Genomic DNA, 25,980 nt, shown 5'->3' with positions numbered 1-25,980 from the left:
TAGTCTTGAATTATTCTCAAACTTCCTAGTCTTTATTTTGGTTTGATGTGGCGTCTTGACTACAACCTGCCCTCTCTCAAAATATACTGTGCTAGATATCAAACTGGGACAGAGAACTGAATATTTTAACAAAGTGTTAATTTCGTAAGTGTTACACAAAAACTGGGACTGTTAGTTTGCCTTTATAGAGTTCTTAAAATGTTTGCCATAAAAATCCATCATGTTTGTATGGTGGCAACAAGGTCTTGGGTGCCTGTATTTCATCAAGCAGAGCCACATAAAATGGTGTTATTAAAGTGAGCCAAAACACATTGACTGGACACAAGGGAGGTACTGAAGACATTATATTGAAGTTATTAGTTATATTGCTTCTATAAATCTAACCGAGGAAATGGTGCAATAGGGTTGACTGCTAAGGCATGAAATTGAAAAAAATGAAATATACAGAACATCACCATGCTTCAGTTGATGACTCCATAACATATTATTCAGTATTGCTAATGGTCAATTTATGTGTATCAAGTCATTTAATCATTTAATGAAGCAACCTAAAAAATGGAGGTGGTCATGGTGTCTTGGGACTGTCAGCTTGGGTGACATGCAATGTGTGTGTTTCCTTTTTTACTTGAATGAATAAGTGATATTCCCTTACAATTCCTGACACCGGATTGTAGATGATAACCACATCCCTTCAGAAGCAGGATGAATCACTGACCATGCAAATATTGCATCTGACAGCTGTCCGTCAATATTTCATCGGGGCTGAAGGAGCTAGAGCTGATTCCTTTGGCACATTAAATATTACAAATTGGAAACTATTGTGGAAAATTGTAAGTACACTTTTCAAACAGTAATCCAAAGGAGTTAGCCAGTGCTCCTGTTGTTGAAAATAATGCTGTGATATTTTGAAAGAGGCGGGTATCATCAGTCCATTGCTGTCAGTATTTCAGGCCAGCCCAGTCAGTGTTGAAGTTTTAAGAAATGGCATCTGACTTTCAAAAAGAATGACACAACAATTCAATCTGAACAGACCATATTTATAGATCCAAGATATTTTGAGCTGCTTCTAATTTTTCTCATATAATTGACTGTTTGTTTTGCCCAGCCATTCTATTGCTTCATTTCGTACTGACTCGCAGTATGTTGATCATGCAGTATTTCAGAAGTATGTCCTCACATACTGAACTGTAAAGCATATTCACAATGCCCCCAATGTAATGCAGTAACAAAACCTGTCCACTAGTGGTGGGCCGTCACGGCCAGCAAGGCCTTCTCTGCTAGCCTAAAAAAAACCAGAAATCATTCTTATAATTATGATAAAGGTTAATTAGATTTTTTTAGTTACTTTCCCTAAATTTCTAGAAGTATTCATATTCTCTTCTACCTAACCTGTCCCAGGCAGGTAAGAGGTTTGTCCGTAATTTCCAGACAAGCAACTACGAGCGGAAGTCGTGGCTTACGGCTTCTGATCAAAGCTGCAAATGATTCTGCTGGGAATGCCTTTTGTTCGCAAATAATTGATTTGGTGTTTGGAGATACACTGGATTTGCAAACTTAAATTGTTTAACTAAGACAGCAAAGAGACACCAAAGCATGTGTGGACACTTGCAAGCTACGGTGGGGACTCACAGCTCAACAAACAGTCAATTTTGTACACAACTGAGGTGATGCAATGCCTAGTGTGCTTAAGTGTGTTTCTAAATGCTCTCCAGTCCTGGTGCTATGAATGCTGGCATAATGATATTTATTGCCTATGTTGGACATCACTAAAGGACTAAGTGTGAAACGCAATGCCCGCCACCGCTAGCCACGTAGGAACATCTTGAAATTAGCATTAAGAACAAATCAAGTTACCCTTTTATATGTTGTTTGTTTTGCTGTGATACTAGAAATTAGCCAACAGGGGAAATACTTTAAGAAAACAAAATAAATAATTCAGAAGGTGAGAAAATGTGAACGCATTACTGATCTGACAGAGAAATCCAATGGACAATTATCTCTCTAAACTTGCTTTTGTAAGTAGGTTAGAAAAAATACTGTGCAGTAAATGGTTTAGTATTATTAATTTAACACTTGTCAGGTTCCTCGGAAAGGTGAGACGGTCTTATTCTGAGACAAAAGAGCCTGCAACTTCCAAGAAACGGAAAGGTGCGTTTAAGACAGGTGGTCATGATGAATAGACAGAATAATTACATTACAAATTATTTAAGTTCAAAACAATGTTGCATTACATAATTTTGGTATCCTGTATATGTAAAAATGTTTGCATAATCACTTGATGATCAAGTATTTTCATCATAATACTGAGACTAATGACCACTAAATTATGCAATCTCATCATGAGGAAAACTGTAAAAAATCCTCAGACATCCTGAATGAAAATGAGCCTTAAAGTTGCCGGAAAGAATGAAAAGGAAGAAGAAACTTTTTTTCCACTGACATTTGGCACTGAAACAGTTTTCATAGTTGTGCCTTGGCCTCAATCTTGTGTACAGTACTTTGTGCTTCCAAAAGCAAATTCCTCACAGTTCTTAGAGTATGTGCATGCAAGTGTTTGTGAGGTCAGAGTGCTCTTCTGGTAGTTGAGATTGAGTTCAACCAAATACGCTATTCAAGAAATGTCTTGGGTAGGTAGGCAAAAAGAGCCATAGGACATTGAGAGAACTTAAAAGTTTTCCAATCGGAGTTTCAAGTAAATTTCAAGTGAATAAATTGCATAAGCACTGCAAACAAGTTCACTACACTTCTCTGCTTTTGGTTCGGACTGTCGTCAACGTGTTCGCCTCATGTCAACTTGAGTTCAATCTCGTCATCAGTATTCTCATGCTGTTTCTGCAAGAACTACAGGAAGGGTCAACAAACCTTCAGCTTGCCCCGTGGCAGCACATCAAACTGTGAGCTGCTGTTTGGCAAAGTGCTCTAAACTCTTCAGTCTACATTCAGCCAAAAACAGTATTGATCGTCAAACAAACAGAGTTGGAAGTCTTGGTGGTTTAAAAACACCTGCGAACTGAATTATTTGTGTATTGGCTATATACTTTCAGAATGATTCGCAATGATCTGTAGTGATTTTTTATATATATATTTCTGTCAAATAACAAGACAAAAACCATGAAATATCGAAGAGGCTTGTGCCGCTCAAATCATCTTTTGTTATTCATTTTGAAATTTGAAACCCATTTTGCGCATGAGTGGAGTTTTCTTACGTTTTCACAGATGTGTGCAGTTGGAAAGGGAAATTTGTACTGTTGTGGGCTTGAACACAGCTAACGTTTTTCTCGGTCAACGTATATGACACCTGTCATTCTCTTTACATTCAGAGTAGGAGGTGTACGTGTCTACATGGCAGAAACATAAATGAACTCACTGGAGTATATGCAGTAGACACAAGGTTCGTTCGTAAGGAACTGCATGAAAATCTCCACTCTGTCAGGGCAATCACAGATCACGCTGTTCAATGGTGTCCGTGTGTGCTGCCCAGAAGCTGAGCCGCAGCTCGGGGGCGGTTTTAACAATATATTAACATCGGCAATATTAATGTGGCCAATGAATTGATTTCGACAATGATTCAGAAAGTACGACGCATGTTGTTGTGAAATCGGGCATGAGCGCAATGATTTTTTCTCTCACGGTGCGAAAGGGGGGCTTGCATGCATGTTCAAAGACTCTAAATTGTGCACAAGTGTGAAGGCAATTATGAGTCGCTGTTTGTTAGGTAGGCGGCTCGGTGGCGCACTGGGTAGCACGTCCACCTCACAGTTAGGAGGGTATGGGTTTGATTCCACCTACGGCCCTCCCTGTGTGGAGTTTGCATGTTCTCCCCGGGCCCGCGTGGGTTTTCTCCGGGTGCTCTGATTTCCTCCCACATCCCAAAAAAAACATGCTTGGTAGGCCAATTGAGCACTCCAAATTGTCCTTAGGTGTGAGTGCGAGTGCAAATGCTTTTTTGTCTCTGTGTGCCCTGCGATTGGCTGGCAACCGGTTCAGGGTGTCCCCCGCCTACTGCCCGATGACGGCTGGGATAGGCTCCAGCACGCCCGCGACCCCCGTGGGGACAAAGCGGTTCAGAAAATGGATGGATGGATGTTAGGTAAGCTATACATAGCCCACAATTAGCTGGAATTGACTCTAACTCACCCAATAAGAGGAAGAAGAAAAACATTTTTGAATGCAAGCTATCAGTGAGTTAACCCACTTTTTATTTATTCAACTGTGAATTGTTTTTCTTGGAACATTTAATGGTTGTGCTTGTGTGCCTGTGAGGTTTCCAAACAGCAGGGTTGAATCTGTTAATAGAGACACTGAACATGCATCCAACGTGTCAACTCAGAAGGTGAAGAAATATTAAACAGCTGGAGTTTATTTTCAAATATTTATTTTTTAATGGATTTCTGCCACATTCTTGTTAGATTTCTTATTGCACACATTTCTCTTTGCTGTCACAGTCTACCAATAACAAAACCTCTTTTAAGATATAAAACTTTCCTCTGTGTGTGTATGTGTGTGTGTATGTGTGTGTGTGTGTGTGTGTGTGTGTGTGTGTGTGTGTGTGTGTGTGTGTGTCATGCATGCTGTTTTGTTATTTGCATGGTAATTCACAAATTCATAATTTCACCAAGTGTGTTTTCTTGGTCCGCTATCTCATTTGAAAAACAGACCAAGTTTTCAAAGTTAATCCCACTCCTAAAGGCAAACGCTTTCAGTGCAGAGTAGTGTGTGACGAAGAACCCCCCTTTTTCTTTTTTAGGCTTATTTTACACTTAAGGCTATTTGAATTTGTGAAAGAAGGGTTTGGGGAGTTTTTGTTTTTATTTTAAAGGGATGGGAGGCTTTTTTGTTGCTGTTGCTCAAGGACAGAGCTCCGTTGAAGTTGGGTCCTCTGCTGCTATATGGTAGCTTTCAACAACAACAAAGTTTCTTTACGTGACCAAAACATGCGATAAGAGCAGCAACTTTTTAAGATTGCTTGGACACCACATTTGACCTAAAGATCACAAACGTGTGGGGCACACTGAAAAGGCCAACCATAACCTCTGATACCTGCAAATCGCTTTGTAAGAGGATTTTAGCTGGCTTTCATGTAGTTTGTCCTAAGACCAATCGAGAGCAGTCAATTGACACTCCTTACATTCTGGACACTGCATGAAGAAGCTAGAAAAAACAGTGAGACAATAAAACTAATGGGGAAAGAAAATAGAGACCATGGTATAATAGATCGGCCAACTCTTATTTTGCAATGATGGATATTTTTATCTCAAAGTTAGCAGTGACTAAGTTTGAAGAAGGAAAGAATGAAACACAGACAAAAGAAAGTAAATAAAGTTTTCAACACTGGTGAAACCAAGCACCAACTTCATTATTCCCTTGGGTGGAGTCAGCACTTGCTGTTTCTTTCGAGGTAGACAGTTCTGCAGAATGATTGAAAAGAGTTAAGGCAACAGTCAGCTGAGGGAGGTCTGACATTTGACTTCGTCCATCAATGTGCAAAAAAGAGGAGCGCTCAGTGAGTTCCAGTGCCAGTGGCAGCAGTTGAGCTGAGCAGAGACAACAATTGATAGAGGGACCTATTTAAAAGTTGCTGACATCTTTTACTTGCCAAGAAACTGAGGGGAATGCTTCACAGTTCACTACAAGTGTACAGCTTTTGCATTGCAAGTAACCTACAAGACATTTTCAAAAAATGTTCCACAAAAATGTCCTGATTCAATTAAAATGACTCAAAATATAATCCTGCTGGTGTGATGAGCAATAATTAGATCTAGATTCAATTAGATATTAGCAATAATTAGAACTATATAAAAGTTCAGACATCTTTTAATTGCCAAGAAACTGATGGAAATGATTCACACATTATAGTCTTAAGTGTACAACGTTTGCATTGCAAGTATTCAATCAGACATTTTCCAAAAAGGTTCCACAAAAACATCCTGATTCAAATAAAATGACTCAAAATACAATTCTGCTGGTATGATTAGCAACGTCAGCCCAGACGTTTTAATCATCGTAGGCTCATTTTTGACAATTGGCTGGCGATTGGCTGACAACCATTATAACTTCAAGTCTGCCGATTGCCCAGTGTCTGCCGGAATTTGCTGTAGATAACCTGCAGCCCTAACAAGGATGGAAGCAATGTAGACAATTAATCTTTTAAGAGTATTTCAGACCTCCTGAAGTTAAAAAAAAAAATGTTGTTGTTTCTTTGATCCAGGAAAAAAACATTATCTTAATAGGTAATACCTCTTTCAACTTTGGTAGAAGTCCACACATTTTTACTTCCCATTTTATCCGAAAGATTCATGGTCAAGTTAATCTGTAGGTGTGGTTTGTAATAAAGAAAAGAAGTGAGTCACCACATTATGAAATCCTACTTTAAGAAATACAAAAAAATAAATAAATACTGCAGGAGTCACCTTGCACGGCCAATTGCCTGCAAGAGTTCACTGACTGTTCTTGAGACTCAACAAATTATAGCTGCTAAAAGAACTTCTGCATCCTGGTGGAACGAACATAAATTATGATATAACTGTCCATTGTTAGTGCACACCTATTTTTTTAATCTAATTGACCCGTAATGGATTTGAAAAACAGACTTTCACCTTTTTCATTGCCTGCTTGAAACACTTTCTCCTTCCCAGATGGATTTGTACAGCAATCCATCTGGCATGTCAAGTTACCCCTGCAGTGCTCAGGGCTGTGATAATCAGAAAATATGAGAAAATGGTTCCACTGTCACATCAGATTCATGTGAATGATGGCTGCGGAAACAAATTTGTTTTCATATACGTAATAATCCAACTGTTTGACATTTTACAAGTGTGACTGTTACTCTAGCTGGTATAGTGCAACACTAAACAAATGGAAATTGGCTTTTACGATGAGAAGTAGCATATTGAAGCAACGGATGTTTAAATGTTTACACATTGTTTTTGTAAAATTCAATGTTGTACATCAACTGAAGGTTCCTGTCAGCTTTCTACACTTACAAATGTAGTTGGTCTGAGGCAGTGTTTGTCAAGCACTGTGCCACGGCACACTAGGAAAATGATCCAATATCACCTAATTGGTCTAAAAATATTTTTGGAAAACGAATTAACCAGGATATCAGCTCTGTGTTCATCCAAACATGCACAGGTTTCACATTAAGTGAGTAAAATATACTGAGATTGACATTTTCTACATACAACTTTTCATATTGTAACAGTGAAATCTTTCCCAAATATTATTGCACTTTAAGTGCACTTTTTATTTGAAAGAAGAAATATAAAAGATGATAAAATACGTTTTTGAGTTGTTTCCTATTCAAGACACTTTGATAAGATTGACTATATTGTTAATATAGGTGGCTACGTCTTGACAGATTTTTGTTCGTGTGCCTCGAGATTTTTTCCAATGAAAAGGTGTGCCGTGAATGAAAAAAAGTTCACAAACTATATTACCTCTTATTAAGACAACATGCAAAATCCTGGAATTAGATTATTAGATTGTGTCCCATTATCTAATTGGTTTGTATAGTGTGCTCAAAATTATTAGGCAATAGCTTGTCTACACAAAATGCATTTTTACAGTCCAATAATAACTTTCTTTTCCCGTTGTTCTTTTTTTTTTTTTTAATCAAAAATAACTATTATGATGGTGGGGGTTTTCTTGATCATTTTTTTAACCAAAACTACCTATTATGGTGTTTTTCTGTGCCCCAAATGCATTGCTTTATTATTTTAACATCTTGTTTTGGGTGGCTCAACCACAAATCATAATGACCTCAGTCCCGTGTGCTTCCTAAACAATAGCAGACAGCAGGTCATGAATATCTTCCTTTTTTACTTCCATGAAAGTATTTCCCTGGGGAGTTTAGGTGAGGAGATGAAAAATCACACAGATGACAAAAAAGGTAGGGTTGTGAATAAAGACAGAGCCAGACAAAGGAAAAGGCAGCTTTCAACAGGTTGCTGTTGAGCAGTTCAACATATTTAAGTTCAGAATGCATATTTGTGTGTCCACAATTTTAGACATAAATGTTTATATTTATATGTCTATATTTATATATATTTATTTATAATATATATATATATATACACACCCTCGGCAGGATCCTCGAGGGGGCATGGGAGTTCGCTCAACCAGTTCACATGCGTTTTGTGGACTTGAAGAAGGCGTTCGACCGTGTCCCTCGGGAAGTTCTGTGGAGGGTGCTTCGGGAGTACGGGGTGCCCAGCCAACTGATAAGGGCGGTTTGGTCCCTCTATCACCCATGCCAGAGTTTGGTTCGCATTTCCGGCAGTAAGTCGGATTCGCTCCCAGTGAGGGTTGGACTCCACCAAGACTGCCCTTTGTCACAGATTCTGTTCATAACTTATGGACAGAATTTCTAGGCGCAGCCGAGGCGTTGAGGGTGTCTGGTTTGGGGACCTCAGCATTGTCTCTCTGCTTTTTGCAGACGACGTGGTGCTGTTGGCTTCTTCAAGCCATGATCTCCAGCTCTCACTGGGCGGTCCGCAGCCGAGTGTGAAGCGGTCGGGATGAGGGTCAGCACCTCCAAATCCGAGGCCATGGTCCTCGGTCAGAAAAGGGTGGAATGCCCTCTCCGGATCGGGGATGAGATCCTGCCCCAAGTAGAGGAGTTCAAGTATCTTGGGGTCTTGTTCACGGGTGAGGGCAGGATGGAGCGCAAGATCAACAGGCAGATCGGTGCAGCATCGGCAGTAATCCGTACTCTGTACCGGTCCGTCGTGGTGAAGAAAGAGCTGAGCCAAAAGGCAAAGCTCTCAATTTACCGGTCGATCTACGCTCCTACCGTCACCTATGGTCATGAGCTATGGGTCGTGACTGACAGAACGAGATCCCAGATACAAGCAGCCAAAATGAGTTTCCTTTGCAGGGTGTCTGGACTCTCCCTTAGAGATAGGATTAAAAGCTCGGTCATCCGGGAGGGACTGGGAGTAGAGCCGCTTCTCCTCCACGTTGAGAGGAGCCAGATGAGGTGGCTCGGGCATCTCATCAGGATGTCTCCTGGACGCCTCCCTGGGGAGGTGTCCCGGGCATGTCTCACCGGTAGGAGACCTCGCGGACGACCCAGGACGCGCTGGAGAGACTATGTCTCTAGGCTGGCCTGGGAACGCCTTGGGATCCCTCGGGATGAGCTGGATGAAGTGGCTGGGGAAAGGGAAGTCTGGGAGTCCCTCCGAAAGCTGCTGCCCCCGCGACCCGACCTCAGATAAGTGGAAGAGGATGGATGGATGGATGGATGGATGGATGGATGGATGGATGGATGGATGGATGGATGGATGGATGGATGGATGGATGGATGGATGGCAACAATTGCCTGCAGAGCTATTTCAGATTGTGTGATGGCAATCCTGGAACAAAACCAATTTTGGATTGTGCTTGGAGTGTACCGCAATTTGGAATATGGAATAACTGGAATTAGACAAAGAAAGAGAGAGAAAACAGGGTATATACAAAAACTCTTAAATGAATTTTATTACTTTCAAATACCTTTTTAATACCATCACAATATTGTTTAATACCAACACGACTTTGAGCTGCAACTATGACAGTATTTCAAACTTCAATGTTAGGGGTTACAAATAAAGTTCCATATTATAGTCATTTTCTCACATGACCTTCTGAGTGGGAAATTGCAATGAAAGGACAAAATGTTTTTTCATTTTTATGTGTAGAAAGAGCACACACCACTTTTGCAGCGCTACACTCTCTTTCACAATCATTCTTATTGTGGATTCAACATTGGCCTACAACTGTGGCATTACATTATGTATATTATCAGATGTTTTTTAATTAAATAAATTTGCCAATATTAGAGCTACTATTACAGATAATCAACAGTAAGCTAAATCATTAAAAATAATCAACAATTCATGAAAACATTTATTATTTACGGACGGTACTCGCTCTCTCTCACACACACACAAGCACGAACAACCTTGGCCTACAAATATGGTATATCATTTTCCTTAGGTACAACATAGGGCAGGCGTTTGGTCAGAAAGATTTTATGTTTTTAGCATGTATTGTATTCTATGATATTTATTGTTAATTTTTTGCTATTTCGGAGTCATTAAACATATTGCGGAAGCACTCTCCTACGTCCCCATTTGGAGGTGTATGAGTGGTGTTTGCTCACTGTGAGTCTTTGAATATAGTGTCCTACAACCAAATAGCGAAAAACATTTCCCCATGACTTTGTTTTGCCTCCATTACCAGGGAATATTACGTAGGCGCAAATTATTTTGTTGAGGTTTTTACCACGATAGACGTCACGGACCAGTTTTTTTTAACGGTTGTTGGCATCCACAGCAGTGCATTAACGCTACAATATACTGTGGGACATAGGTTCTACTCGCACATATAATTTATATAATGAATGTATGTAATTACATGATTTTTAGGGAATAGGCCTGGACATGATACAAATGGGAAAAACTCTTACAGATGAATAGCAGTTAGAAAATTTAATATCTCTTCAGATGGCATTTGCTACTTTTTAATGGCCTTATTTTTTGCTAATTTCATTTACTACCTTTTGATACCTTTTACAACCCTGCGGATACCCTGGAACATATGCTGTAATCAAGGGAAAGTTCAATGAGGAGACATAATTTAGTTGAAATGATTCCAATTTCAGATTCAATTACTGCCTCTGTATATTAGAATGAGTTAGTGGGATGGCAGCACAAGTGAGTAATGAAAGTATCCATCATTAATTAATTCAAAATTGAATTCCCCTTCTTATTAATGAGCAATGCCAGACTCTGAGATGGCAAAGTCAGCTTGGTACATCAGTGATGATGCCCTCTCAAAGCCAGCCACCAATTGATGCCTGTACATATTTTTGATTTGAAAAAATCCTTATACATAGGGTGATGAAAGCATAAAAATGTATCAGGAATGTGAAAAAATCACAATGAAAATGTCAAATTGAAAAGGTCATCTTGCTAGTGTTTGTGATAGTGTTTCAGCGCAAAGAGAATAAATAATAAAAAAGAAAACACCTACTTGAGTATAACACAACCAGTTCCGGTAGGTGGCGCCGTCCAAAACACCTGTATCCTGGTGCGTCTGCGAGGTGTGCTTTCCGTCACTGCAGGGGGACAGTTGGTCATGAATTGTGTGTCCTCTTCATCAATGATCTAAAAAAAAAAATCACACACACACGCACACCCATACACACACAAGAAAAACACAAATGAGTTTTTGTCTATGCACCCGAAAGTATTTTTATGTGATCTGATTGTTTAGAAGTTGTTACACGCCTTGCCATCTCTGCCGATAACCTCCCACCACACTGTCAGTCGCAACCACGCCCATTCATCACCTTAATCACCCGTACCTGCCTCTGCTCATCAGCCACACACCCATCACTTCCCTGTCAGCTAGTCCCAGTATGCTACCCATCCGTCCTCTTCCTCTGTGCCTCGATGTTCTTGTTGCCTCACAGTTGCCAATTTATTTCCGTGATCTGACCTACCAAGCCTGAACGCCGCCCACCCTGACCAAGGGCCCGTCCAACGACCAAGCCTGAACGCCTGATCATTGACCACGAGTCCGTCTTGCTCATTGAGCTCCATGCCCGATCCTCTCATTCCTTGAATAAACAGTGTGTCGCATTTGGTCGCCTGTCTGTTTTTCCCTTATGATGATAATTATAAATGGTTTGGACCGCATTTCCGGCAGTAAGTCGGATTCGTTCCCAGTGAGGGTTGGACACCGCCAAGGCTGCCCTTAGTCACCAATTCTGTTCATAACTTTTATGGACAGAATTTCTAGGCGCAGCCAAGGCGTTGAAGGTGTCCAGTTTAGTGACCTCAGCACTGCAGCTCTGCTTTTTGCAGACGATATGGTGCTGTTGGCCTCTTCCAGTCGTGATCTCCAGCTCTCACTTGAGCGGTTCGCAGCCGAGTGTTAATCGATCGAGATGAAAGTCAGCACCTCCAAATCTGAGACCATGGTCCTCAGTCAGAAAAGCGTGGATGAGATCCTGCCACAAGTGGAGGAGTTCAAGTATCTAGGGGTCTTGTTCACGAGTGAGGGCAGGATGGAGTGTGAGATCGACAGGCGAATCGGTGCAGCATCTGCCGTTGTGCAGACTCTGTACCGGTCCATCATGATGAAGAGAGAGCTGTGCCGAAAGGCGAAGCTCTCGATTTATCGGTTGATCTACGTTCTTACCCTGACCATAGGTCAGAAGCTATGGGTCGTGACCAAAAAAACAAAATCACAGATACAAGCAGCCGAAATGAATTTCCTCCGCAGGGTGTCCGGGCTCTCCCTTAGAGAAAGGGTGAGAAGCTCGGTCATCCTTGAGGGACTCGGAGTCCAGGCGCTGCTCCTCCATGTTGATCCTCATTAGGATGCCTCTTGGAAGTGGCGTTCCGGGCATGTCCCACCGGCAGGAGACCCCGGGGACGACCCAGGACGCGCTGGAGAGTCTGTCTCTCGGCTGGCCCGGGAACGCGTTGGGATCCCCCGGGTTGAGCTGGATGAAGTGGCTGGGGAGAGGGAAGTCTGGGCATCCCTTCTAAAGCTGCTGCTCCGGCGACCCGACCCCGAATAAGTGGTAGAAGATGGATGGATGGAAGTTGAGGCTGACAGAGTGATCAAACTCCAAAAAATGCAATGTGATATTTGAGTGACTTTACATGTTGATGAATTTTATCATTAAAAATTATCCTTTCAACAGGAATCAGAAAAGTATCCAAAATCTCTTTGTATACTTGTGCATTTACAATACAACACAATACAATACAACTGTATTTACATCGCGCATTTTACAACAGCTGCAGCTGTAACAAAGCACGACGTGAATTGCCACGTGCCGTGCCACCTGTCATGTCCCGGTAATGCTCTATCACTTTGTCTTCATGGACTCTCCATCTCTCGAGACGATTGCCCTCACTTGCCTTTCACCGGTCCACTATTTAAACGCCCCCCTCCAGCCACTCCTTTGTCAGTTCGACCTCATGAGTTTCCTATGCCTTGTGTGCTCTGTTCTCTGTCTGAGTCCCAGTTCTGATTTCTGACCGACCACGCCCGACCGCCGCCCATCCTGACCATTTGTCCGTCCACCGACCAAGCCCGAACGCTGCCTGCCCTGAGCCAACGACCGAATATCGATCACCACACAGCCTCACCCCGGAGCTTCCTGAGCCCGATCCTAATTCCTCCTTCAATAAAACAGTGTGTCACACTTGGCCGTCCTGCTCGTATGTCACCCTGATACAAATCGTAATGAGACAACCACAAAGAGTGAAAATTTACCCGTCTTTCTGGGTTGGTCCAATTGGGCTGTTCGTAACCCAGCATTTTTAAGAGTGTACATCTTACCCAGGTATGTTCTAACCATTGACTTGTATATTGAGATAATGTTACTTGAAATTACTTTTAAAGCACTTTTATTTTATGTAAAATCACAGTACATTTATTGAATCGTCATGTTTTACCCGTACCTGTAGTCAACATATCACAAAGGTTTATTACCAATCGCAGAAGTTCTATCGTAACTTGGCAGCAACTAAAGTAAGAAATGAATATACCTGTATTTATCCGTTATTACGAATTATCTTGATAGTTAAAGTAACCTTTCAGTAAGGGCAGAGAGAAGCTGGCACTTGAATAGGGAATGTAACAGTAAATTTATGTGTAGATTTTTAAGTTGCTATGTGAGGTCTTGTGTATTGAAGAGATTTGTATCCAAGTCCAACACACACACCGTCACACACACACACACACACACACACACACACACACACACACACACACCGTCACATAAAAAGAAGCAAAGCACACACACAGACTGACACAAGCATTTACCCTCTGACCTTATTGCCACAATTCTCCATTTGCCCACATCATCCAAATGCCCACAAAGGATACCAAAAGTATTATGTCACTGTAAGCGTTCTCGTCTTCCTTCTTTTTCCATGCAAACACAACCCAAAACTAACAGCCCTCCTCTGTATCACACAAATAGACATGCACATATAAATTCACAATGTGCACTCTGAAAACCCGCATTCAGGCAAACATAACATGGTCCTGGATTTCAGTATTGACCTCCCTCTGCCTCTCTATTCAATGCTTTGCTTTACTTTGTGTCACTAAGCCTGAAGCTGTGTCAGTCAAAAGCAGACACAAACAAGGGGCTAAAAGGCATTCGAAGAGAGAGACAAAGCAAACTGAGGAGCGTGAAGACGGACAAGGAAGAGTTGCAGGCAGCAAAAGACTGAGAAAAGCACAAGAGAAGACCAAAAACTGGAAATAAAGAAAAACAAAAAGCAAGTGTTCTGACAAAAAGTGAAATGAAAGACAATAAAGATACACAATGACTTGGTTTTGTGAATGTTCATGTGTTGTGTTGTTCATAGAGAATTGAATTCTGAAGTCTACTCTTCTGGCAAAGATGTGGGATTTTGTCACATGCAGACTACTTGCTTTCAGAAGATCTAATAAGCATCTATGTACATATGGCAGAGAGAGGAAAAACATAGTTTCTCAAATTCTACAGCATTATCAGACCTAATGGAAAAGCTGACAGAACTAAACTCTATAACCATGTAACTCTATAACCTTAACTCCTTATTTTACAGTACTTCCACAGGACTTCGTGGAGGGCTGAAACGGGCTAAGCAAGAAAGCAAAACTTTTTTGTTGACGCAACCGTAGTAGGTCTGCCTCTTTCCATGTGACAATTAGCCATTTTCAAGATACACCTGTTCCTCATTGTCTGAAAACACGATAAAAAAAAAACACTACTCACTGTATGAGGCAATCGCCTGCCAAATAAAAGTCAAAGCGAACAACTGAAGTACTTACACAATACGGAGTACCAGCGAGCCAAAGGCATGACATGATATTGCTCTCACTGATTGTGTCATTGCTGCTTCATTTAAGCCTTGGGTGTGCCAGCTTACTTACCGCTTCTGAAATGAGTACTCAGCGAATCACAAGCCAGGAATTGAAGATTTGAATCCATGCAGTGGGTAGTAGGATGGTTGCTATACTTAGCGTGGGTTCAATTCCCAGTCAATGCCCAATTCACAATTGTGTTGTGATTGACAAGCATTCGGTCTTGGGTGTAAATCACTTCTATTCTACCTCTCCTGGGACAAACTCTATCTTCCTCTGTAACCGAGCAGGATAAGCAGTATAAAAAAAATATATGCTCGATGCATGCAGCCAAGGTTCCTACAGAAATAGGCTTCTGGAAAAAAAAATAGCTTAGAACATGAATGAAAAGCGAATTAAAATGTCAAGTTAAAAGAGGACCCCCACACAGTCATGAACATATTTTGTTGTGGTAGTCAAGAAACGGATATCAAGGAGGATATACAAGTAAAGGCAGAATCTGAGCATTTCAGTTGAATGATCTGATCCTTCCATTTTCTGAAACGCTTTATCCTCTCGAGGGTCGCAGGTGTCCTGGAGCCTATCCCAGCAGTATTTGGATGGTAGACAAGGGACACCCTGGACTGGTCACTAGCGAATCGCAGGGCACACAGAGACAAACAACCATTCACACTCATGTTTACGGACAGTTTAGAGTGTTCTATCGGCCCATCATGCAGTTCTTTGGAATGTAGGGGGAAACCAGAGTACCTAGAGAAAACCGACGCAGGCACGGGGAGAACATGCAAACTCCACATAAGAAGGCCGGAGCCAGAATCGAACCCTGACCTCTGAATTATATACAAGTTGGATTGTCCAACGCCTGGCCATCTGTCAATCAACCGCTAACCTTCCATCAGTCACGCACTCACAGTCACGCCCCACCAATCAACTCAATCACCCACACCTGCCAGCTGCTCATTAGGCATCCTATTCAAACCCCGAGATCCCGTCACTTCCCTGTCAGTCTGTCCCGTGATGCTACTCGCTAACTCACTGTGCACTGTCCTTCGGCCTTCCGTTGCCGACCTTGTCTGTTCACTGACCCAGCTCGCCTTGCTCGCCGCCCGTCCTGACCACCTGTCCGTCTATGACCACATTCTGATCGCCACCCATCCTGACTTTACGCTTCTCCCTGACCACGATCGCCGCAAGCGCCCCACCCTGCAACGTGCTTGGTTTGCTGCTCTCTCCATCAGATCGACTTCTGCCCATTTGCCGCGAAGCTGCTGATTCTCGTCCACCCCCCATGCCTCGAGCCGGTCATCACTTTGTTCCAGCTATAGCTCCGGCACTCCAACTCCCCTTCCTTAATCCTCAATAGTCTGTGTCGCTATGGAATTGGCTGCTCAGTCCGATCTGTCACACGGACATGCTAACCAATGCCCCATTGTATCGCCCCTAAATCATTATTATATGATGGTAGAGTGAAAGTATGCCTTATGGTGCAGAAAATACGGTATACGGAAAATATATTGAGTAAGCATATTGCAAAAGCTTACAAGGGAGTTGTCAGAACAGAACAGTCTAGTTTTGTCAAAACTAACCAGAAAATCAATTTGAATGCGCAATCAACTTGTAAATAAGTTGGGCATACAGCTGGGCAACGTGTTCCACATCATCAGACAGATACATAAGTGTGACAGACTGAAGCTCAGACAGAAAAGGCGATGCAGATTGAAAAAAAAAAAAATGGGGGAGGTGTGGGAGACTGGCAAAGAAGCGTTTGTTTTCACTGCAGAGCCTGGCATGTCTGTGTGTGTCCACGGTTTGTCTATCTCAATCTCTCTCAGTCTCTCGCTCTCTGTTGAGATGGTAAACACAGAGGCTTCAGAGTGCCTGCACAAGCAAACTCAGACCTTGTTCAAACACAAGCGCAAACAAACACACACACACGCACACACACATCCACACCGTCACACACAAAGAAGCAAAGCTGGAGGCAAAACAAGATTCCAACACACACCCAAGATATCAGGAGAAAACAGATAAGAATGATAGGGTGCACAAGGGGTGTTCTTGTGTGGTTACTATAGATGTAAGCACAATGCATCTTCACAATCAAAAGAAAAGCTGTGATGTAGGGTTGAAATTGAATGCATGGAAAAAAATAATCAATGATTGAATTGGTAACGTTCCAAAGTAAGAGCACAGGCAGAGATGTGTACAGATTGAAATGTCAAGCCGACACACTTAAGGATGAGCTGACTTTTAAAACTAACAAAGTCTCGATGAAGACCTCAGGGTACTGGCATTTTGCCTTGAGCTTTCCATCAATCAAAGGTCTGCGTTTAGAGCAAAATTCCATGAGGAAATCCGGGCTTCACCAGTATTGCATGGTGGCACCACAATCAATGTTGTGCTTCCCCCAACCAAGGCTACGCTAACAACTTGGAAAACCTACTTCGAAAAACCGGATGCTATTTCATCTAAATGGATGTGTGTGTACTTATAACATGTTTGGTAAAATATGTTGTAGAACTTAATTCAAATCACAATGTCTTCCAAGGAGGTCTGGGAGTCTGATTAAGCCTGAATAAATGATTTCTCACGAACGTGCTGCTTTATTCTGCTTGCATCACTATAAGGTACCAAGTGGATCGGGCTAAAATACTAGAATTGCATTACTGAAAGAGTTCAAAAGAAACAAACTTTAGTAAAACTGGATTAGAATGCCATTAGTTTTTGCTGACTAAAACTAGATTAGATTAGACTAGACTAGACTAGACTAGACTAGACGGGACGGGTCTGGACTCGACTCGACTCGACTGAATTGCAGAGGTGGCAAAACCATGTCAGAGTCAAACAGGTGAATGAACTCCTTTAACTGCTGCTCTTTGACTAAAACTGATGTAAAAGACATCAGTTACCTTTGACTAAAACTACGTCATAATAACCCATGTTTTTTTTTGTGTGTGACCCATGCCATTGCCTGATAGTTAAGCATTTAATTTCTTTCATCTATTATAAGTTTGATTCAGTTTGCCATGCCATTGCCTGATAGTTAAGCATTTAATTTCTTTCATCTATTATACGTTTTCTTCAGTTTATGTTAACACATACACAGCAGTTTGCAGTTCCTCTTGCATGGGGAACAGTTAGGGCGCCCACATGCAGGCATGCGAAGAGTGTGAAAGAGGCACACAGAGTGATGTACCACTTGAACTGGGGTGGTGGGGATGGTGCCTTGCTCAGCGGTACTATAACAGTTACCCAAAAGCAGACAACTACTTGCCATTTTTACATTGTTTTGTCCATAGTGGGACTTAAACCTGTGTCCTCCAACTCCTCTTCTCCTTACAGACTGTTCTGTGGAGCCCTCCTCTCCTTCGCATCGTCATGTTCATTTTGTTTAGTGTGACTCAGCAGCACACACCTGCCACCATTTAAAATGCCTCTGATTAACCCCAAATAAAGTTCAGATGTTCTTCAAGGCTTTTCAGGACATTTCTTCATAGCAGAAGCCTAGAGGTTTTATATTCACTCTGTAGTGAGAGCTGCTCAGATTCAGAATGCTCTCCGCTTTCACTAAGGCCCGTTTCAGCTGAAGAACAGACACAAAGTATAATGCTGCCACCTCATTAGCTCGGTTGTTTAAGCCAAAAACTTTACTTTTTAAATTATGCAGGCTGTAGGTCATCAAAATGTATTAAAATGCTTTATCTTGGTTTAATTTTTAATCTTGCAAAAACCTGGCATTTGAACAGGGGTGAGTATATTTTATATTCACTGTGTACTGTAAACTTGATGCTACAATAACAGGCAAACAAATGTGGAAAAAAATGAGCCTCACACCAATCGTCCTCTAATGAATATTTAATACTCAGATCGGTGCAGAGCAGGGTAATCTTTATATAAACCCTAAGCATCTGACCTATGCATGTTAAATTCAGTACAGTGAAAACAACAGTGTTATTCACTAGAAGGTAATGAATGAGCATTCCCCCATCATCCACCTTGACAATATAAAAATAAAGAGAGGTGAATGACTGAGAATTCGAAACATTATTGTGTGTTTGTTGTTTGGGTGCTTAGTAAAATAATTACTTTCAGATCACATTTGGGCGTGATTATCTTTCTTATCAGCTCAACATCTTTCCAAGCCTGCACACAGCCGAGTCCTCAAAGACCTCAAAGTTCCGTTTAGCTTACGTAATTGCCTTGATCTGAAACCTTTATAATGATTACATTTGTTTATCCCATGCTGAAAAAGGAGCTTTGATGATTTGTGCTTGATAGTACATCAGGTTTCCCCAAATCCAAACTTGGGGCATTTGTCTGCCTTTGCAATAACATGTTGTCCTAGAACAATATGTGATACTCAGTGGCTACCTGGTGTCCGGGGGACACCTGGTCGGCGACTGCTACTTTAAACATTGCACAACAATGCGGCTACTACTTATTTCCGGAAAAATTTAATCAGTTTCAAATGCGGACAAAACTATAATTGCTCAATAGAACATGCCTGATGGGCTAGGCAATATGTATTCAACACATTACAAAGCCAGTATGTCAACTTTAATTTTGCTCAAGCTCATCCCACGGTTCATCTATTCTCGTTCTCCCCCGAGACTGAGGTGTTTGCTATGCACATCCACGCAGACAGTGGTAAGAAGAAGACAAAAGGCCTGACATATTTGCGTTTAGAAATGTTTCAAAAGGACTGGAGCGTGGGCAGTAGAGTGACAGAGTGGTTTAGTTCTGCGACGTTATACGTAGTTCTGGGTTAGATTAGCCCGTCATCCACGCCATGGTTTAGCCAGGGTTGCTGTACCTGTACTTGCTTTTGGTACATTTCAACGTTCAAAAACATCGACAATCTCTCATATTGTACCTGGACTGCATGGCTTCTAAATATGCTTATGCAAACATAACCATCTCTGATCATATATGAGTTTGTCATCGCATTGTCCTTGCAGAGTTTTAGCATAAGTGTATTAAGATTTGAGGATAGATGGCTATAAATAATAAAAACTTACATTAACTTATACCCTAAGTGTTAATTTTCTGAACACCATTTTGTTTTCTAACAATGATCTGTTTCTCTTAAATAAAACGGATCATTATTACTTGGAGTTAGAATCCAGCTCAGCTGACTACTTGGTGATCCTAAAATGCAAATTATATTTTAAAAAAAAATGCATTTTGATTTCATCTTATGTGACTGAAAGTGCAGTACCTTCTTGTTAAGGACAACAATGTCCACAACTGTATTGATTAGGAAAAAAATATTCTTCATAAAATTATTTCAAATCCAAGAAATTTTAGTGATAAAGTACAATACATTTAATCACAAACACGGGAAGTGTTTGCAACAGTCTTCTTGACACTTCCCGTGTCTCAAGTTATCCAATCTGTGTACCCTGTAGCAGTGATCTCATCCATCTTCTGTAAATCTGTAATTTTTTTTTATGACAATGAATTAAAAAATATTGACAAGATTTAAAGGTTCCTCCCATCGCAAATGTCAAAAAAGAACTATCAACTAATTATCCATTGACTAACTTCTCAAAACTTGCACTGGTCTGCAAATCTCAAGTCTAGTAGATTGGTTCTTAATTTAATGAAGAAATAGAAGGCATTAACAAAAGCCCCTTCATATTCTACTTGAGCCGTACAGTGTGCGGTTTTTGAAACGACAAAACAAGACAGAAGGCACAACCGGGAAGGGAGGCTTTGGTTTCCAAGTTGCTGGCACCAAAAAAGAAACCCTTTGCCCAGTTTGTTTGGAGTGTTGTTATGGCCAGCATGGAGAAACACAACCACAGATGTGTGTTCCTGTTTACACTACAAAGAAGGTAATTGAAGAAGTCTGTCTTTCTGCTCAGCGGCTCTCAACCTTTCAGCGGGAGCTGTGTTGCTACTTGGGAAAAAATCTCACATCGCTCGCCTCTGCCCACTGAATCTCCGTTTATTTATCTCTTTGTTCAACATAACCTCCTCTCTATCAACTTCCTCCTTCGCTTCCGTCTTCCACTAGAACTAATATCTGTTATTCATCCGGAAGAACGCCTCACACAGTGGAGCTGCACTTAAGGATCATCAACATTTTAGTTTCTTCCCAACATGCAATTTGTTTCACACAAGAAATGTGTGACAACTTGTAGGCACACTCCCAGAATCATGCAAGTTCATCCAATCGAAAGTTCAAATTCAAATTGCAGAGATTCTTTTCTTATCTCTCACCTGGAACTGGCCGGTGTAGTCGTCATCTGTGGTACCCTCCCGGCCCTCCTTCAGTGCAATGAGGGTAAAACCTCTGAAATATGCAGGGCTGGTTGCCAAGAGAATCACTGTTGGGAGGAGGGAGAGTGTGTATTAACACCTTGGACACACTGAGCAGAAGAGGCTTTACTACATTGACACTTTGAGGATCACCCTGAATGATGCTGGCAGCAAAGCAGCATTCCTGTCAGCATCAGCATGATGTGGAAGAGTGAGCACTGTAAATAGGGACTTAGCATCCCACTATGGAAATAAGGACACCTAACAGCAGATGAGAATGCAGTTATATCAGAATGTGTTTGTTTAGTCTGATCACTGTTTTAAGGAAAAACTGCAAAGTTTTTTTTTACGATATTATATATAAAAGCTGAAAAAGCTGCAGAGGACAAAATAATCACAAGGCATTTTTATCGTTTGTAGTTTGAGACCGTAAAAATGATCCATTCACGGAGATGTGAGACACTGCAGTTCTCTCACTTCACACTCAACTAATAATTTGAAGCTTGACAAACAATCTGTTTAGGTCAATTTTTTTCTAACTGCCAATACACTGGGGTGATCTGTCGCACGATGCAGCTAAGTCCTCCTACATTTTATTTTTAAATATTGCAAAATTATTTTCTCAGGCCCTATTTAGCCCCAGGAGGGGGAAAAAACCTTTAGCCCTCTTTGCTAAGGGCTAAATGTTGAAGACATCTTGGAGCAGGATGTTTTGAAGGTTGAATCCATTGAGGCTGAATAATTGGAACCAGATATTTGACTGATCTCCTGTTGTGTGCGCGCCTGCATGTGTCCATCCACTTGCTGCCAGGAAGAGGTGAGGAAGCTAATATAGGTCAACATTTGGAACACTAAGTAGACAACTTTCCCCGCTGGAGCCTGACTGATTTTAATGAGTTACTTGGGAGAATTTGACATCAATTACAGTATAAAACTGTATACAGTAATCCCTGACCACCACCACCATAAGTGAAATTCGTAATTTAGAAATAGCCAATTTATATATACCCTATAATTGTTTTTATAGCAATTATGGCACTTTTAAATTGTATTTAAACACACTTAAAATAAGTCCAACACATTCAAAGGGGAAGTCAACCCAAAAATGTTGCTTACAATATATGTTGCATGTTCCCCTACTAGTCTAAACACGGCATTCTGATGATTATTGCGTTTGTGGAATATGAGTTAAGCAGCAAAATCCACCCGTTTTCATCCATCTCAGGGGGCCGCCGTTTTGCTACTTGCTGTCAAGCGAAAACGAGAAACACCCCAACCCTACCAGCGGAATCTCAGGAGAGTGGAAAAAGTGCAGTTGGATTGTATCTTATAACCGGAGCTTTCCCACATTGGTGAGGACATGCACCGCTCTGAAACTGTAAAAGATTGTATACTGGCCATTAAGGATTAGGTTTTTGCTGACAAAATCTAAATGGGTATGACATCAGGTATTAAAAATGGACCCGTCAAACATTATGTCATGTCTGTTATTTTTTAGCTTGCAAATGCTTCCGAGCAGAACTGTTTGACTGTCATTAGAAGCACACACAACTGGCGGGGTGGTTTTGAAGAAGATTTCCACACTTTCTTCAAAGATATGGAGCATGTGTGCATTCTTGTAAAATATAGGACTCTATCCAAAGCAGGTTAAGTTTGTGGATCAGCAGCACGTTGGTTCATTGATGCACTTTGGATCTCATCCTTACACTGCATCATGCATCAGACGGACACAACTTCTTTTTTTTTTTATGCACTTATCCGAGGCTGGGTCGTGTGAGCAACTGCTTTTTCAAGGAAGCACGATTTTCCCTCACCCTGGCTATTTTTTCCAGCTTTTTCCGGCGGGATCCAAAGGCATTCCTAGGCCAGCCGGGAGACAGTCTCTTCAGTGTCTCCTGGGTCAGCCCCGTAGTTTCCTTCCGGTGATGCCCAAACCACCTAATATGGCTCCTCTCAACACGAAAGAGAACATGAGTCCCTCGCAGATGACAGAGTTTCTCACCCTATCTCTAAAGAAAAACCTGAACACCCTGAGGAGGAAACTTTGGCCGCTTGTATCTTGATGTTAAAATACAAGGAAACGATCAAGCCTTATAAATAGAATGTATTATTATTATTATTATTATTATTATTATTAAATAAATAAATAAACAGAATGGCCGTGGAGTCAGTGCACAAAATATGAGGTAATGTTCACTGATGGATTTTATTCATACTCATTTTCTTTAGGCTTGTTCACATTAGGGTCACGAATGAGATGCTGTGTACATCCCAGTTGACTCTGGGCAAGGGGAAGTGTACATCCAAGACTGGCCACCAGCCAATCAGAAAGCACATGTAGACAAATCACTATTCCACATATTCACACCTATGGGAAGATTGGAGTCTTCAAGTGAGCAACGTGAGAAGAAGTCGGAATACCAGAAGAAAACTCAAGTAAGCATGAAGAGAACATGCAAACTTAACACAGGAATGTCTAACCCAAAACCTTCACCCTGAGACGGCTGTTTGACACTTTACTACCTCCAATAAACAGAACCTCAGAACCTATAGAAACATTTAAGACACGATTAAAGACACATTTTTATGCTATGGCCTTTAATTAACCTGTGTTGGCCGATTGAGCTGGAGTTTGTGTTCTCTGTAGTGCCGCCCCCCAGGTGACATCCAAACTGAAAATGGCTGTCTGGATTTCTTATCGACCAATCGGGATGAGGGATCTGAGGCGGATTACCACCCTCGTAGACACTGCCATGACAATTGAGGGCACCTTCCTGCAGCTTTTCAGTTTGAATATGGATGTCTACCTTTTCTTTGGATTGTGTTTTATGTGCCCTCTCTGCATCCATTGCAGCCTGGGCATCCTCCCATCTGTGGTCTTTTCTCAAGCTTTCTCATTTTTCCCCAGTAGGGGATTTTGAGTTTTTCCTTGCCCTCATGGGAGTTAAGATCAGGGGATGTTGAGAATAATTGTCAATTTTGCAAATGTGAAGCCCTTTGAGACTTGTCTGTGATTTAGGGCTGTATAAATAAACTTGACTTGACTCAAATCGATGTTGATGAACAATAGGCTTGAACATATTGTCTTAATATGTCGGAAAAAATGGCTAGCTATAATAAAATTGAGCATCTGTTTATAAAGATGAAAAATAATTTAGATTTTTAAATTCATATTTTTTAAAAATCCACATCACCATACATTAAGTTGTAAAAGCGCTTGCATTATGTTGTCTATAGTTATAAAAAAAAAAAAAAAGAATCATAACAGTTCCTGACACCTCTTTGAAAGTGCGCCTTTTACCTCTGTAGGTGCTGCCAGGTTGGTAAGCTTCTGGATCCCCTTCCATTCTGAGACGGAACTCATGGTGCCCATCACGCCGGGTCCCCTGGGTCTGTGCCCGTAAGATCCGCCCGCAGTACCCGTCCGCTCTCCCTCCAGCGGGTTCTTCCACGAAAGCGATCGCGTTGCACACAAAACTCGACAGCAAATAATACTGCAAAAGCAACAGCAACATTGCCATATCCGCTGCCTGGAGTCCGCTGAGGACTAGACAGTGGTCGGGTTTTTTTTTTTCTTTTTATCAAGTCAAAGAAAAAGTCGTAAAGCTCCTTTTTCGGCAGAAACTTTCACGCAGCACCGCAGTGAAGGTGACGAAAAGGGGATGTCTCCATATGGAGTGGGAGCGCGCTTCGGCGAGGAGAGCGATAAAAAGAGCTCTGCTAATCCCAGATCGGGAAAGGTGTCTGGAAGGAAGGAAGGAAGAAGGGGGGGGGGGCAAAAACTGACAATAAGGGAGCGAGCGCACAATGCTGTCTCCTTTGGGGCTGAGTCTCCTCCCTTCCAACACGCACGCACGCACGCACAAACAACGCGCTCACACACGCGATGCTATTGCAGCTGTTCTTATGAACTCTGAGTACTCTTGCGTCCAAAATCCTTCCCGATAGCCGTTTGCTGTCCTCTCAATGTTATTTTTTTTGGCCCGCCCCGTCACATATTCCTATCATTAAATTAAACCCACTTTCATCAAAATGTCATGAGAAACACATCCAACTGTTCAAAGAGCACACACTATATTTTTTATTCTAAATAAAAGTTGAACAAAAGTCAAATGTTACACTCTTTTGATAAAAAAAGTAAATAAAGAAAAACAAAGCTTCATATTTCCTTTCTGTGCTGTGACAGCTAAAAATTGATTAAAGATCATTGTGTCTTCACACCAGCAGGTGGTGCAAGAGTATCTTCACGCCTTAAGATTCTCCGGATCTGTTTTGTACTGGCTCGTCACAGCACCTCTTCTCTTCCCTCACCTCAAGATTTAGAACGTTGTAAAAAAGTCAAAGGGGATTATGGAAATGCAGGATTTTACCTCTTATCTTTGCTGCGGAGTTTGGGGTGCGTTGCAGAAAGTTTAGTTGATGGACAGTTTTCATTGCTTTGTTCATTTTTGATGTTTGGCATGTCTATTCATAATAATAAAACATGCCAAACTTTTACTGACTTAGTTTGAGGGTTGTCAGCATTATTTTAAAATAAAAACAAAATAATTTTCTTTCATTTTTTTTTCTTTGTTCTGCACATATGTTGAGGAGTGTGTCTAAACATGCACAGGAAAGTAATTGAAACAAGTTGCGGTCTAGAGCTGGAGACTGTTAAACTAAACAGTCCTGACATGTCTCGCATTGTGTGATGAAGCCCATCTGGAAGGACTCTTGCGCAATAAACGGGTGCATGAAGAAGGTCTGGTGCATACCCTTGACCGAGGTGCCCCGTCAACAATTCAGTCACTTTTCAGTCAGACTAAGTTAAATTCAAGTGCTACATTTGAAAAGTATTGAGTGTGTTGCTTCAAA

At 41.4% G+C, this 25,980-nt stretch overlaps 1 protein-coding gene across 2 annotated transcripts in view; it reads right to left on the bottom strand.

Annotated features, from left to right (window-relative positions):
* The window catches only part of spon1b (spondin 1b), a 58,348-nt gene extending 33,487 nt beyond the window's left edge, over nucleotides 1–24,861 (bottom strand). Inside the window, exons 1-3 of one of the 2 annotated variants that reach the window (XM_085914980.1) lie at nucleotides 24,428–24,861; nucleotides 21,088–21,194; nucleotides 11,014–11,147 (exon numbers count right to left, since the gene is read on the bottom strand). In XM_085914980.1, coding sequence (XP_085771106.1) covers nucleotides 11,014–11,147; nucleotides 21,088–21,194; nucleotides 24,428–24,647 — 461 coding nt within the window. In that variant the 5' untranslated portion in view covers nucleotides 24,648–24,861. Of the gene's footprint in view, nucleotides 1–11,013; nucleotides 11,148–13,595; nucleotides 13,624–21,087; nucleotides 21,195–24,427 lie in introns of those variants that run through there. The other variant, XM_085914981.1, reaches the window with a different exon arrangement.
* Between the last annotated feature and the right edge of the window lie 1,119 nt (nucleotides 24,862–25,980).

The sequence above is a fragment of the Syngnathus leptorhynchus genome, chromosome 6 (assembly GCF_054491065.1).
Source record: "Syngnathus leptorhynchus isolate UIUO chromosome 6, UIUO_Slep, whole genome shotgun sequence".
In the NCBI taxonomy this organism is placed as follows: Eukaryota; Metazoa; Chordata; class Actinopteri; order Syngnathiformes; family Syngnathidae; genus Syngnathus; species Syngnathus leptorhynchus.
The sequence above is the reverse complement of the archived record's forward strand: the minus strand, read 5'-3'. Positions and strand labels throughout refer to the sequence as shown.